The sequence below is a fragment of the Bidens hawaiensis genome, unplaced genomic scaffold (assembly GCF_021521415.1).
Source record: "Bidens hawaiensis isolate Kalapana, Puna unplaced genomic scaffold, B.hawaiensis_p1.1 tig00012834_1, whole genome shotgun sequence".
In the NCBI taxonomy this organism is placed as follows: Eukaryota; Viridiplantae; Streptophyta; class Magnoliopsida; order Asterales; family Asteraceae; genus Bidens; species Bidens hawaiensis.
The window spans coordinates 311,540-325,529 of NW_027492070.1; the positions used below are offsets into that span (position 1 = coordinate 311,540).

A 13,990-nucleotide genomic window follows, 5' to 3' on the forward strand; every position below is an offset into this window, starting at 1 on the left:
GCGTGTCGAATAACAGTACTGAATAACAATAAACTAGAAATTTATTTAAATTGGATGCATATATGATAATTTAGTTTCGCTAAGTTTTTAGTGATATAAATGAAATTCTTCCGAACCAGTTATGATAAGTTTGGCTTGACTAGTTTATAGACAAGTTTTATATGTGAATCCAAAATCTGATTATTTTCATTTGTGTTTTAAATCATGTCATGTAAAAGAATTTATCTTTGATAATAATGATTCATTGATTCATGATACATACATGTTTAAAATGATTTAAAAAAGTTTTTAATAGATGATTTACACAACTTATTTAAGTGGTTAAACATTTGCACACCTTGTTTAATCCTTTAAGTTTGTTTTTGTGGGGGTGATGACAAAATACATCCAAAAACTTGTTTCTCGTAAGTAATAAAGCAACACTTTATGATTTTTTGTTTTTAATGGTTGTACTTTTTATGTATATGTTGGTAATTCCACTTGAGCGATCTACTTTGGTACTTAAATTTATAACAACCAAGAACGCCATTGATCGAAATGAGTTTGAGAATCCTAATAAGTTCAGTAGTGAGGATTAAACATTACATTGTATTTTGATCAAATGAGATAAATAACAAAGAAAGATTACACAATGTTGCTCAAATTTTTATTTAGTATTCCCTTAAAGTAATATATGGACTTTTCGTTAGTACTGATTTATTCGTTGATAGTAACCTCTTTTATTCGTAGGAACTTATTATTGCCCAATGGTAGCAAGTCATTGGAAAACTGGCACACCGAATTTGGTGTCTTGTTTAATCACCACCATCAAATCTCTTTATTTTCTCAATTTCTTAAAAATGCTCGAATTACTTGTGATCTAATTAATGATTGGTCTAAATTATCAAGAACACACACACACACACCACTTACTAGATCGTGATCAACAACTTGTTCTTAGATTGATAAATCAAATAATCATAATCAATCCATTAACAAACGGATGTCATTACGTTACATTACATTAGGTTTCGATTACAGCTCCAAAATTATGCATATGCTAACAATCTAACATGATCTCTAACTAATCATAAAACAAGTCAGAAAACTAAGACAACTTAGATAGTTCAGTAACATCAGCTGCTCAAAGGTGTATTTCCTACTTCATAGGGTTGTCATAACATGTTAAACACAACATGATAAAATACGACTTCCTAAACTACTAGACACAAACATGACACTATAACTAATCATGTCATTTTTTTCCATACACGATCAGAAACCCGTTTAGAAACATACTTCCGATACGCCCTGACGCCCTATTTAGAGACCCGATAAATCTCACATTTTTTTTATGAAACATAAAACAGTTAAAAGAGAGTAAAGCTTTCACTTTTCCACATACTCAAGGGACTCTCACAATCTTTTCATGTTATTTAAAGGTCCAAAACAAATAATAATAATAATAAAACAAAAATATATAACAAACACCATTTACTTCTCCTATGTCTAAAACTAAACCTGCAATAACCTTTCCACCTTCTCTCTGTTCTCCATTTCAATCCTCTTAATTCCAACAATTAACAACACCCATTTTGATCTTATTATTATTATTATTATTACAAACCCACATCACAAATCACATAATTATTAAATGAACAATTTATATTAATTTCAAGAAACAAGAAGCATGGGTTGTTTCCCTTGCACAGGTGGTGATTCATCTGCCAAAAAATCATCAAAAAACAAGAGAATTGAGAACACCCACAAGGATCAATTGAACATCAAAGCTGATGGTATGTCTTAAAGATCATCCAATTTTTATATCCAATTTGGGGGAATTTGGAAACCCTATTTTTTATTTTTTATTATTATTTTTTTGTGTGTAAATTAAGGATTTTTATGGTTTAATTTGTTGTGAATTGTTGATCTTTGATTGAAATTTTGTTGATTGTGAGGATCTTGTTTGTTTAATGTTTTGTAAAAATAATAAATTAGGAGAATTTGTAAACTTTTTTTTTTTATTTTTTTTTTGTAAATTAGGGATTTTTATGGTTTAATTTGTTGTGAATTGTTGATCTTTGATTGAAAGATTGTTTTGTTTAATTGATGTTAAATGTTGTAAAAAATGAAAATTTGTATTTTTATTTTGATCATCACTAGTGACATCATTAATAGATTCAAGATTTAAAAAAGTTTTGATCTTGAAGCTGCTAGCAACTGGATATTTGATATTCAATATTTTAAAAAAAGTTTATTTTATATTTATTTGTTTTTTTAATGTTGTAAAAATGATCATTTGGGTGAAAGTATGTAGTTTTATTTTGATTGTCATTAGTGACATCATTAATAGATTCAAGATTTTAAAAAGTTTTGATCTTGAAGCTGCTAGTCACAGGATATTTGATATTCAAGATTCACAGTGATTGTTGTGTATTCAAATACCGTTATATGCATATATGTTTTTATTTTTTATTATATAGTTTTTTATTTTTTGTTATAGTTGGTTATGTGAGTTTCATTAGTTGATAATGATATCGTTTTCAAGACGCACCTCCAAACACTCTATAAATAGTTGGATGAATAGAACATGAACGCGTTTTTATTAACTTTTTTCATTTGAAAATTTAATGATTATTATCCTCTCTTTTTTCCTTTCAAAAGATAATGATGGTTTTGTTACCTTTAGTGCTTTAAGTGCCTTCTTGTGTACTTCTTAAAAATTCTAGACTTTTTGGTGTTATTATTTTACTATTTACAGTTTAGCACATTTGATATAAATTTGTTCGTTTATATGATTTAGATACGATAAAAGTCGAGCAGCGTAATGAAGTGAAGAACGAGAATGCACAAAGTTCTGATCAAACGTCGGTTTATAATGAATCGGTTGAGAAGAATAAGCCTACTCTAGAGGGAAGTCGTGTGAACAACAAAGCAAAAACATTTACATACGCACAGTTAGTGGCTGCAACCGATAATTTCAAAGCTGCTTATTTCTTGGGTGAAGGCGGATTTGGTAAAGTTTATAAAGGAAAACTGGAAGATGCTGATCAGGTTAGTCAAAATTATTATTATTATTATTATTATTATTATTATTATTATTATATTTAAGAGGTATAAAGTTTGACAATATACTTTGATCGGGTTCATTTGGGTTGGGTTGTGGTTACGTTATATCTCAAACGGGCCAAAACAAAAACTTTAGCAAAAAAATAAGTCTTTTTTCAATGCATAAAGTTACAATCACTTAAATCAGTTTATTCAAAGTTTGAGATAAGATAATACAATATTGTTTTTGTAATTTAGGTTAGAGACTTAAAGGGTATGTTGCAAATGAGTCAAAACGGATTGAAAGTCGAACGAAGTCTAATTTTAACGTATAAAACACCTAATTTTTTTGAAGATTTAGATTATTGTTATATTGATATTGCTTCTACTTCATTAATTGGCATGCTAATTTATAAATGTTTATTTTTTTAGCGGTATAAATTTTGACTGTTTACCTTTGTAAGGGTTGATTTGGGTTGTGTTACATCCCAAACGGGCCAAAACAAAAGATTTAGCTAGAAAAACCGGTTCATACATTTTAATACATAAAGTTACAATCATCTAAACTGATTTATTCAAAGTTAATTAATTTGATAATATCGTATTTAAATTTAGCTTAAAGGTATTTTCAACGCATAAAACCAACTTAATTTTTATTTAATGATTTAGATTTTATTGTATTGATAGTGTTTTTACTATATTAATTGGCGTGTTAATTTTTTTTATTAAAATGCACAAAATAAGTATTTGCGGGTTTACCCAACCGGTCTACGTTTAAAAATTGTTGTGAAAAGTCTACGTCTAAAATTCAATTTAATTAAAGAAAGCAAAACTTGGTTATAAATTCAACAATTAACTAACGAAAAGACCACTAAAACCATAATGTTCTTAATTTACAAATTATTTACAATTTATTTTTGGGGCTAATATATTCAATTCTTTATATTATACTAAAGTTTGAACATTTGGAATTTTTTCAGATTGTGGCTATAAAACAATTGGATCCGAACGGGTTGCAAGGGATAAGGGAATTTATTGTTGAAGTTTTGACATTAGGACTTGCGGATCATCCGAATCTTGTGAAATTAATCGGTTATTGTGCTGAAGGAGATCAAAGATTATTGGTTTATGAGTACATGCCTTTGGGTTCTTTAGAAGATCATTTACATGGTATTCACATAATACTCTCTTAAACTTCTTTGTGTTATCAAAATCTTTTTCTATAAAACAATTTCTTTTTATAAATCCTTTATCTTTCTTTTAAGTTATTAATATCTTTTTCTATAAAACAAAATCTTTTTCTCAAAATTTTGTTGTTTTCCTTATGTTTTCAAATTGAAACTGAACCAAAAACTGAAATTTTTGTTTTTGAAAACCGTCTAATTTAAGCTTTTTTGGTTTAATTTTTTTTTTGTTTTCAGTTTTGCTATTTAGGCTTGATTTTTTGGATCGAAAAAGAAGACTTAAAATAATGAATATGGACCCAAACTGAAATATTTATTAAATTTTTATAATAAATATTTATTAAATTCTTATAATTTATTTAAATTACAAAACAAAACATGAAAATTCATGAATTCGGTTCGGTTTGGTTCAGTTTTGAAAACATGAAGCTCTGTTTTGAAAACATGAAACCAAACCGTCGGTTTTTTGCTTGGGTTCGGTTTATTCGGTTACGTGTTGGTTTGGTCGGTTTTAGGCTCAAACTGAAATATCATTTTTTTAAGTTATTAAAGACCGCTTTTTAGTTTTTTCGGTTTTTGCTTCAATTTCATTTTGCCATTAGGGTCCAAAAGCATTTCGCCAAAATCATGAATTTGGGTCCAAGATAATTAAAGTTTTATAAGTTACTTAAATATCAAAATTAAAAAATGAAAGTTCACTAATTTGGTTTGGTTTTAGTTACATGCAAAACCGAAACCGAACTTAAAGTTTGTTTTTTGTTTGGATTTGGTTATTTCGGTTCGGGTTTTTGGTTACAGATTAATTTTTAATAAAATTATATAAACCAGATGTCTACTCATTCAAAATATAATTTTATGAGTTGACTCGTTTTTATAAAAAAAGTTTGATTTTTTACGCTAGGTCATCGGGCCATCATGAAACGGCTCGATTGGAACACTCGGATGAAAATAGCAGCGGGTGCAGCACGAGGGTTAGAGTATTTGCATGACAAAATGAATCCACCGGTCATATATAGGGACTTAAAGGCTTCAAATATATTATTAGGTGAAGATTATCATGTCAAACTATCAGATTTCGGGTTGGCAAAAGTGGGCCCATCAGGAGATAAAACTCATGTTTCGACCCGAGTGATGGGCACTTACGGTTATTGTGCTCCTGATTATGCAATGACTGGTCAACTCACTTTCAAATCAGATGTTTATAGTTTTGGAGTTGTTTTATTGGAGCTAATTACCGGTCGAAAAGCGATTGATAATACAAGAAGTACACAGGAGCAAAATCTTGTTGCTTGGGTAAGTTCTTTTTATTATTGTTTTGTTTTTATTATTATTAAGATTTAAGATGCTTATTATAAGGAAAAATCATCATTGGAGTTTACTTTTGGCTTTTTAATATTAAAAAGATTGTTTTTTTTGTTTGTTAATAAAAAAAAATCTAACTTCTTCTATTAAGGATACCTACCTAAATATGTATTTGGTTTCTTTTTTTTTTTATTATTATTTTTAAAATTTCAGATGCTTTTTTGAAAGAAATACTACTATTGGAGTTTATTTTACCTTTTTAGAATAAATTCTTATCCCTTTTAGGGAATAAATTTGATAAAAAATGGGGGATACCTAAATATGTATTTGGCTTCTTGTTACCAAATTCGGTTACATATATATTAAAATTATTTGAAAAAGAAAAGTACCTTGGTTACTTTAATTTTTTTATTTTGTTGAGTAAAAGTTTATTAAATGATCAAAAAGTGATGCAAATTTTGGTATGAACGAAACCGGATGCGCACTTGGTTGGAGTATAAAGTAGTTTATTAAACATTTTTCATGAAGTTTGTATTCTTGTTTTGTATTAAGTGAAAAAATAAATAAATATATTTTTCATGAAGTATGTATTCTATTTATATTTAAAAAATGAAAACAAAGAAACAATATTTTTCATGAAGTATGTATTCTATTTTTTTTAAAAAAATGAAAACAAAGAAACAATAATGTATAATATCATGAAATATATTTTTGAATGAAACAAGAAATAAAACATTTATAAAAAAATGAAAACAAAGTCATGAAATTTAATTTTTATGTTTTTTTAAATTTTGGAAGAAGTTGATAAAAAGTTTATCCGTTGGGAATCTCTTTTTGTGATTTGTTTTTATTTAAAGGGATCCAAATATTTCACTCTCAAACTTACGAGGTTTTTGGGGCCACATTTATTTGAAGCATCTGATGCTTGTTTTTGTACTTTTTGGAATTATTATTAACTTATAAATTTTTGCTCATCATTTTGTTTTATAACCCATTTTACCCAAGCACAACCTGCAATACTTGTTTGTAGCTAAACAAGTCACATTTGTCATTCCTAAAACGATAATAAATTTTTATGTGTAATAAGCTAACTTTAAATTTGTATTGAGTTTTGTTAACCGCAACCTTAGTAGTACGTTATCTGAGGAAGTTGTCACTAAATAGTAATTAAGTTTGAGTGTCCTGTATTGCTACATTCCATAGAACTTCTTTTAATCTGTAGGGGGTGTAAATGAGTCGAGCCTCGGCCCGTTATGGTTTGAGCTTAGCTCATTTGACTTGCGAGAGGCTCAACTCGTTTTGAGCTTTTCATTTGTTGAAGTTCTAGCGCAGCTTGTGAGTAGTGTTTTCAAGCTCGAGTTTGTTTATTATTTATAAATTTACTTTAAACACATTTTTAACTATTTTTTATATTATTTGTAATTATAACCTTTATATATAACATAATATATGTTATTTAGTTAATTTTTAATCATTATTATGTATATTATATAAACTTATTTATATTGATTCAAAATTATATTAATAATAGGCTTGTTTAGGTTTGCGGGCCAGATTGAGCTCGAAAAGAGAAGCTCTGGCTCGTGCTTGTTTATTAAACAAGCTTATTTTAAGGCCTGTGCTTGTTTAAGCTTGGCTTTGTTTGAGCTTTTAACGTGCCGATATTGAGTAGCTCACAAGCCGTCTTGTTCTTTTTAGCACTTTTGCCCGGGATGCACTTGTTTATTATATGTCAGTTAATCTCCATACATTTATAATTATTTATACATATATTTTAATTATAGTTTTTATATATGACATATGATATTATATAATTTATGTGTTTTCATTAAAACTTATATACAATAATTGTATTATTAATATATATATATATTAAATAATAATTATTCAGATAATAGACTCAATAATTGTCTTTTTTTTTTCGAAATTCCAATAATAATTGATGAATAATTTCTGTATAGGCCCGACCGTTATTTAAAGACAGACGGAAATTATTATTTATACATATATTTTAATTATAGTTTTTATATATGACATATGATATTATATAATTTATGTGTTTTCATTAAAACTTATATACAATAATTGTATTATTAATATATATATATATATTAAATAATTATTATTCAGATAATAGACTCAATAATTGTCTTTTTTTTTTCGAAATTCCAATAATAATTGATGAATAATTTCTGTATAGGCCCGACCGTTATTTAAAGACAGACGGAAATTTTGGCAAATGGCGGACCCGGTTTTAGAAGGTCAATATCCGGTACGAGGACTGTATCAAGCACTAGCAATTGCTGCAATGTGTGTTCAAGAACAACCCAATATGAGACCACTAATTGCTGATGTGGTCACCGCACTCAATTATCTTGCTTCACAAATTTATGATCCCTCAGCCAACCCTGCTCAAACTTCTAGAAGGCCTTCTCGTGGTCAACGGTCCATGGATAAAAAGGAACCCGTAGAAACGGAGGGGTAGTTTTTTCTTTTGTTCATATGAAATGGCGTTCGGGTTATTTTTGGCATCGAAACGAGGTCGTTGATAAAACTTTTGACATTGGTTTCTTTGTTTAGGATAGAAAAGGTGAATAATGATATGATATATAGTAATATTTTCTTTTTCTTTAAGTTTATGTTAAATAAAGTCTTACATAATTTTATCAAGTTCTTGTGAATTTTGCTTTATCAATGTTCTTGTGTTCTCGTTCGGCTGGTTTTTATAAAAGTTTTAGGCCAAACCGTTACAGAGGTAACTGTTTGGTTTGGCGGTTTGAACCAGTTTTGTTTCTTATTTTTTGTTTGTTTCAAAAATCAGGTGGCACAATAACTTCTTAAGAAAAATGTTTTAAACGAAACGCTTATCGAGTCAACCCAACCTGGCCCGTAGCATATTCTAATTTTACAACCATGTTGCGGTTTATATACTAGGCCCGTGGGTAGCGGGACCGGCCTTTTTTCCTTAAGAATTCAGGAATTTCCACTGAGTTGACTTCTGAAAAAGGTGTTGACCAACGGTTGGTTACAGTTGAACCCGGCCTGCAGCTACACCAAATTGACAAATGTAATTGAACTTTTTCGGTACAGATTACAATTTCAAATTTAAGAATTAATTACACGGATAGTCCCTGATTATCCAAAATTACCCCTAAAAACTAATTAAAATCTATTTCATTAAAAAAGTTATAATATGATAATTCTACCGTTATATACCCGATCCCACTTATTTTATCATTTTATTTTAAAATGCGATTATTACTTAAAATAACAACAAAATAAATAAATAAATAAATAAATAAAAAGACCCTGGTCAACCCAACCGTACAGATTACAATTTCAAATTTAAGAATTAATAACACGGATAGTCCCTGATTATCCAAAATTACCCCTAAAAACTAATTAAAATCTATTTCATTAAAAAAGTTATAATATGATAATTCTACCGTTATATACCCGATCCCACTTATTTTATCATTTTATTTTAAAATGCGATTATTACTTAAAATAACAACAAAAAAAATAAATAAATAAAAAGACCCTGGTCAACCCAACCTGACCCACTACATTAAAAACATATATATCCAATTTCACTAAAAACAATTTATAATGACAATTATACCCATATTTTTTAAAAAAAATTAGAATTTTATATTTAACCTTATAATATGACAATGCTACCCTTATATTCTGTGAACATTTTTGACATGTTGGATAAAGAGTTTCTGGTCAGCCCAACCTGACCTGCACCAAACATCTATTCATTTTGACCCATTACCCAACATGTTTGACCCGTCCATTTAGCCACCACTACTTCTAAGTCCTAATGAACATTTTTTTTAAATCAAGATTGAACGCTACCTGGGGAGGCGGGTCATTAGTTTCTTGTGGCTTGAATCCGGTTGCTATTAGGGTGATGCTCACCTAAATCGACATTTATTTATCAAATTTTTAGAACCAAATAATAAAAAGGCGTTAAAAAAAATTTTCACTTTTGAAACCGTTGTGGTATTAGATTAAAACATGAACTTACTTGACCACTTATTGACGGGTCAATCACGGCTCCAAAGATTAAGTTTGCACTGGGGTCCACAAGATCGTATATAACCTCAGCTGCAGTATTCACCTGCAATTCCATAATTCCATTAGTTGACCAAAAACTCCAAAATGAACACTGACTTTGACTTTAAAAAGTCAAAACAGGTTAGTTAGAGGTGTAAAATTGATAATGAATCTTTTAAAGATGTCAATAATTACAGTAACGGGATATTAGGAATTATAAATGTATAAAAGATGAGCTTTTAAATTTGGATAACCAAATAAATAACTAATATTGATAATTTTAAAAAAGAAAAAGTCAAAGAGAGACCACAAGTAAAGTCAAATCCGTGCCACCAGTGATATTCCAAACAATTCCAGTAGCTCTTTCGATACCGATATCTAACAATGGTGATTGAATTGCATTAAATGCAGCATCTCTTGCCCTTGTTTTCCCTGTAACCAAACACACACCAATTGAATTCAAACTTTCGGGGTGTTTGGATGTGCAGATAAACTGATTCTGGTTTTTGAGTTTTGAATTTTATATGTCCAAATATTTAGATTTGGTGAAGCGCATATGTAAAGGGTGTAACGAGCCTATTATTTAATATTTTAAATATATATTTGCATAATAATTGTTATTATATAAAACTATAAATACATATAAAAAGAATAACAATATATATAAAAATATTAATAAATAATAAACAAGCTGAGATCGAGCTTGAGACACTACTGACGAGCAGAGCTTGAGTAAAAGTTAAACGAGCCGAGCTCGGGCTCGAGTCATATACAGCCCTAGTACACGCATGGATAGTGGTGGGAACGAGCTGAGCTCTAGCTCGGCTCATTTATTATTTAGTGTATATACTTTTTTTAATTGATTTCTATTTATAAATATTACTTATTACATTATATAAAAATGATATATAAATTATGCTTCTATTAAACAAGCTTATTTTAAGGCTCGAGCTCAGACTCAGGCTAGGGCTTGTTTAAGCTCGGCTCGACTGGAACTTTTAACGAGCCTATCTCAAGTAGCTCACGAGCCGGCCTGGCCCGCTTACACCCCTACGTATATAGCTAGAGTTGGATAGTTAGTGATTTAATGAATTATTATCTCACTTAGTCACTTTGATTTTGACAAAACACTTTGAAAACGCGCATCCAAGCACCCCTAATTATAAACGTATGCATCATACTATTGAATATCAACCATAAATATATGTACATCAAATTTAACATTTAAATTCAAAACCAATGAACAATTGGAGGCTTGAAGCTTGGTTATAATGATGTCGTAAAAAATTGTACTCCCTCCGTCCCATTAAAAGTGTCATGGTTTGAAAAACACAAAGTTCAAGGTAGATTGAATGAATACTTATTTTGCTTACCAAATGACAATAATGCCCTTGGAAATTGGGTCCATCAATATTGTTAATTAATGTTAGTTGTGTGTGTCTAAGGGTAAACTTGTAAATTGGCTAATAAATTTTGAAAGTGGACATTTGTAATAGGACAAACAAAAAAGGAAATATGGACACTTTTAATGGGACAGATGGAGTAATAAAGTTCTATAACAATCAAAACCCTCTAAAGAAACATGAAATCCCAATATTATAAACCGAGTAAATGTTTTCCACGTACCAGTTGCAGTTCCTATCCCCATTAATGACGAGCCCGCATTCGCCATAATTGTTCGAATATCAGCAAAATCCACATTAACCAGTCCTGGTATCTGCAATTTTAACATAACTCGTGTTACAAGAATCATGATTCATTGATTGTATATAGACGTGCTATAGGATGAACTCTGTGAAATAGAAACAAACTTTACATTTGTTTCCATTTTCAACAACCAAATAAACGCACCCAGTAATATCCCACTCGTATCCAGACGCAAACTATATTGTTTTCACATACTATAACTTTATACTCACATTTATGCAACAAAAGATACAAGCGTATATTAAACAATTACATTTTAACTATAAATCTTACGTCAATTTATTTTTTAGTTTTAAACTTTGGCATAAGTTACCCAACCAATTTAATTTATTACATAATAAAACACGTTTAAAATAAATAAATAAATGGGTTAAACGGGTCAACTCGCGAACCTGCCAGGTTTTGACACAAACACGATCTGTTATACTAAGCAAGTTCATGATTCAACCTGAACTCGTTTATACCAAACCCACGTATCTCGTGTCGTGTCAGAAGTTCACCCGTTTAAACCAAACCCAATTTTTTTAACAATTTGCTTGTGAATTTTGTACCGTGATAATATCTGAAATGCCACGAACGCCTTGTCTCAGAATATCGTCGGCTAGATTAAACGCATCGGTTACAGGGGTAGATGGGGAAATTGCGGTCAATAATTTATCATTTGGAATGACAATTAACGTGTCGACATTTTCTCTCAACGATGCAATTCCTTCTTGTGCCTGAATTGCCCTTCGCCTACCCTCGAAAGAAAACGGAGTTGTCACGATACCAACGGTCAAAATACCCATTGACTTTGCTATCCCGGCAATCACGGGGCCCGCACCCGTACCTGTTCCTCCACCCATTCCGGCCTACACACATATTTTTCAAACTAAGTGTTATTATTATAAAAATCACAAAATTTGAACATCTAATGAAACTAAAACGGTAGGTATAAACAAATATCAAAACTTTTACTTTCGAGCGTTAAACCGTTCACGAAAGATTAAATATGAAAAAAAATTTTAAAAATTAACAGCACGAAACCAGTTAACTAATAACATATACATATTATAACAAAAAAACACTTACCTTAACAAAAACCATATCTGACCCATCAAGAGCTTCTTCCATCAAACGTCTACTTTCTTCAGCCGCATTCATCCCAACATCCGGGTTCCCACCCGCCCCGAGCCCTCGGGTCAACTCTTGACCAATCTGCAACCGTTGACGCGGATAAACCGGCGACATTCTCAAACTTGAACATCCGTATTAACTATCCAAAACTCAACACCCGTCATAGCATTCTCAATCATACGGTTGACAGCGTTTGACCCGCCTCCACCAACGCCAATCACCTTAATCTTGGCAGCGTTGTACCCAACGGGCCTCGTTGAATCTTTCAAGCTCTCAGTAATATCATTATTATTAGTAGTATTTTTATTATTACTAATAATGGTTTTGTTTCCATCACCTTTGAGAAGATAAACGTCCGAGTGTAGGTTAAGAAACGGGTCGTTTTTGTTGGATTTGTTTGTTGAAGAACATTTGATTATGTTTTTGGGGGTGTATGAAACAATGTTGGTTTGTTTTAAGGTTGATGGTCTTTTAAGGTTTTGAGGTTCTAAAGGTGTTAATAATGGAAATGTGCATGTTGTCATTGTTTCAAATCGAGAAATGGACTTTGGAAACCGAAAGGTAGTTGTGTTACGCGATTGTAATGAGACGGGTTACCTGCAGAACAAAATAAAGAAACTGAATTTTGAATCTTGAATCTTGAATACAACCAGTTTAACTTATTTATCTTGAACCTAAGTTTAATAGTGTGTCGTGTTTGGGTTGACTTGTTTACAGGGTTCAACCCGCCACACATGTTTAGTTAAACAGGTCGACTCACTAGCCCGTTCAACACATATTTTTACAATCCACCAACCTGATTAACACGTTTACAACTTGATTATTACCCGCCAACCCGTTTGATACGTTAAGATAAATGGGTAATTGGTTGTGCCCGGGTTGACTTGTTTTACCCATTTAGTTAAACATGTCAAGCTGCCAATCTGTTTAGTTATATGAGTCAACCTACTAACCAATTTACAATACATTTAACCCATATTTTTACAACCCACCAACCCGATTAACAAGTTTATAACTTGATTATTATTACCCGCCAACCCATTAACAAGTTTTACTCGTTTAGTTAAACAGGTCGACCCACTGACCCGTTTAACCAGTATTTTAACAACCCGATTGAAAAGTCAAAAACTTGATAAGTACCCGCCTACCCGTTAAATGGGTTACATGGGTCGTGTTCGGGTTACACAATTTTAAGTGTGCGCACGTTAAAGTTGATGTTTTTAACACTAATATAAATACGGGTCGTGTTCGGGTTAAACTAATTCAAGACCTAAATACACTGTAAGCAGTAAAACCCCCAAATGTGGCATTACTAATACCAGCACACATTAACCAAAATTAGCAATTTGAAAGCTCAAATGGGACTGTAAATTAAGCAATTAACAATGTATTGAACTTAAAAGCAGAAATTAACCTAAATGTAGAACAATAATAATGGGGATAAATGGGTATGTATGTATGTATGTATACAGGAGTTGAAAGAACAAACATACATACCTAAATGTAGAACAATAATAATAATTGGCGATGAAGTAAAACGTAGTTAACAGAAACTTGCACCGATTTCCATTTACAGAATGAATAAGAATAAA

The 13,990-nt window shown here is 30.6% G+C and overlaps 1 protein-coding gene and 1 pseudogene across 2 annotated transcripts; one reads left to right on the top strand and one right to left on the bottom strand.

Annotated features, from left to right (window-relative positions):
• Positions 1–1,449: 1,449 nt before the first annotated feature.
• LOC143542366 (putative serine/threonine-protein kinase PBL5) lies at positions 1,450–8,099 on the top strand. The gene is made up of 5 exons (XM_077034967.1): positions 1,450–1,775; positions 2,783–3,033; positions 4,008–4,197; positions 5,113–5,504; positions 7,714–8,099. Exons 1-5 carry the CDS (start codon positions 1,670–1,672, stop codon positions 7,996–7,998), a joined length of 1,224 nt encoding a protein of 407 aa, XP_076891082.1. The 5' UTR covers positions 1,450–1,669; the 3' UTR covers positions 7,999–8,099.
• Positions 8,100–8,389: 290 nt separating this feature from the next.
• LOC143542365 (cell division protein FtsZ homolog 2-1, chloroplastic-like) lies at positions 8,390–13,023 on the bottom strand (annotated as a pseudogene). Its single transcript, XR_013136889.1, has 7 exons — positions 12,354–13,023; positions 11,834–12,133; positions 11,202–11,292; positions 9,883–10,007; positions 9,547–9,639; positions 9,370–9,437; positions 8,390–8,555 (listed from the first exon to the last, which is right to left on the bottom strand). The product of XR_013136889.1 is annotated as a cell division protein FtsZ homolog 2-1, chloroplastic-like (transcript).
• Between the last annotated feature and the right edge of the window lie 967 nt (positions 13,024–13,990).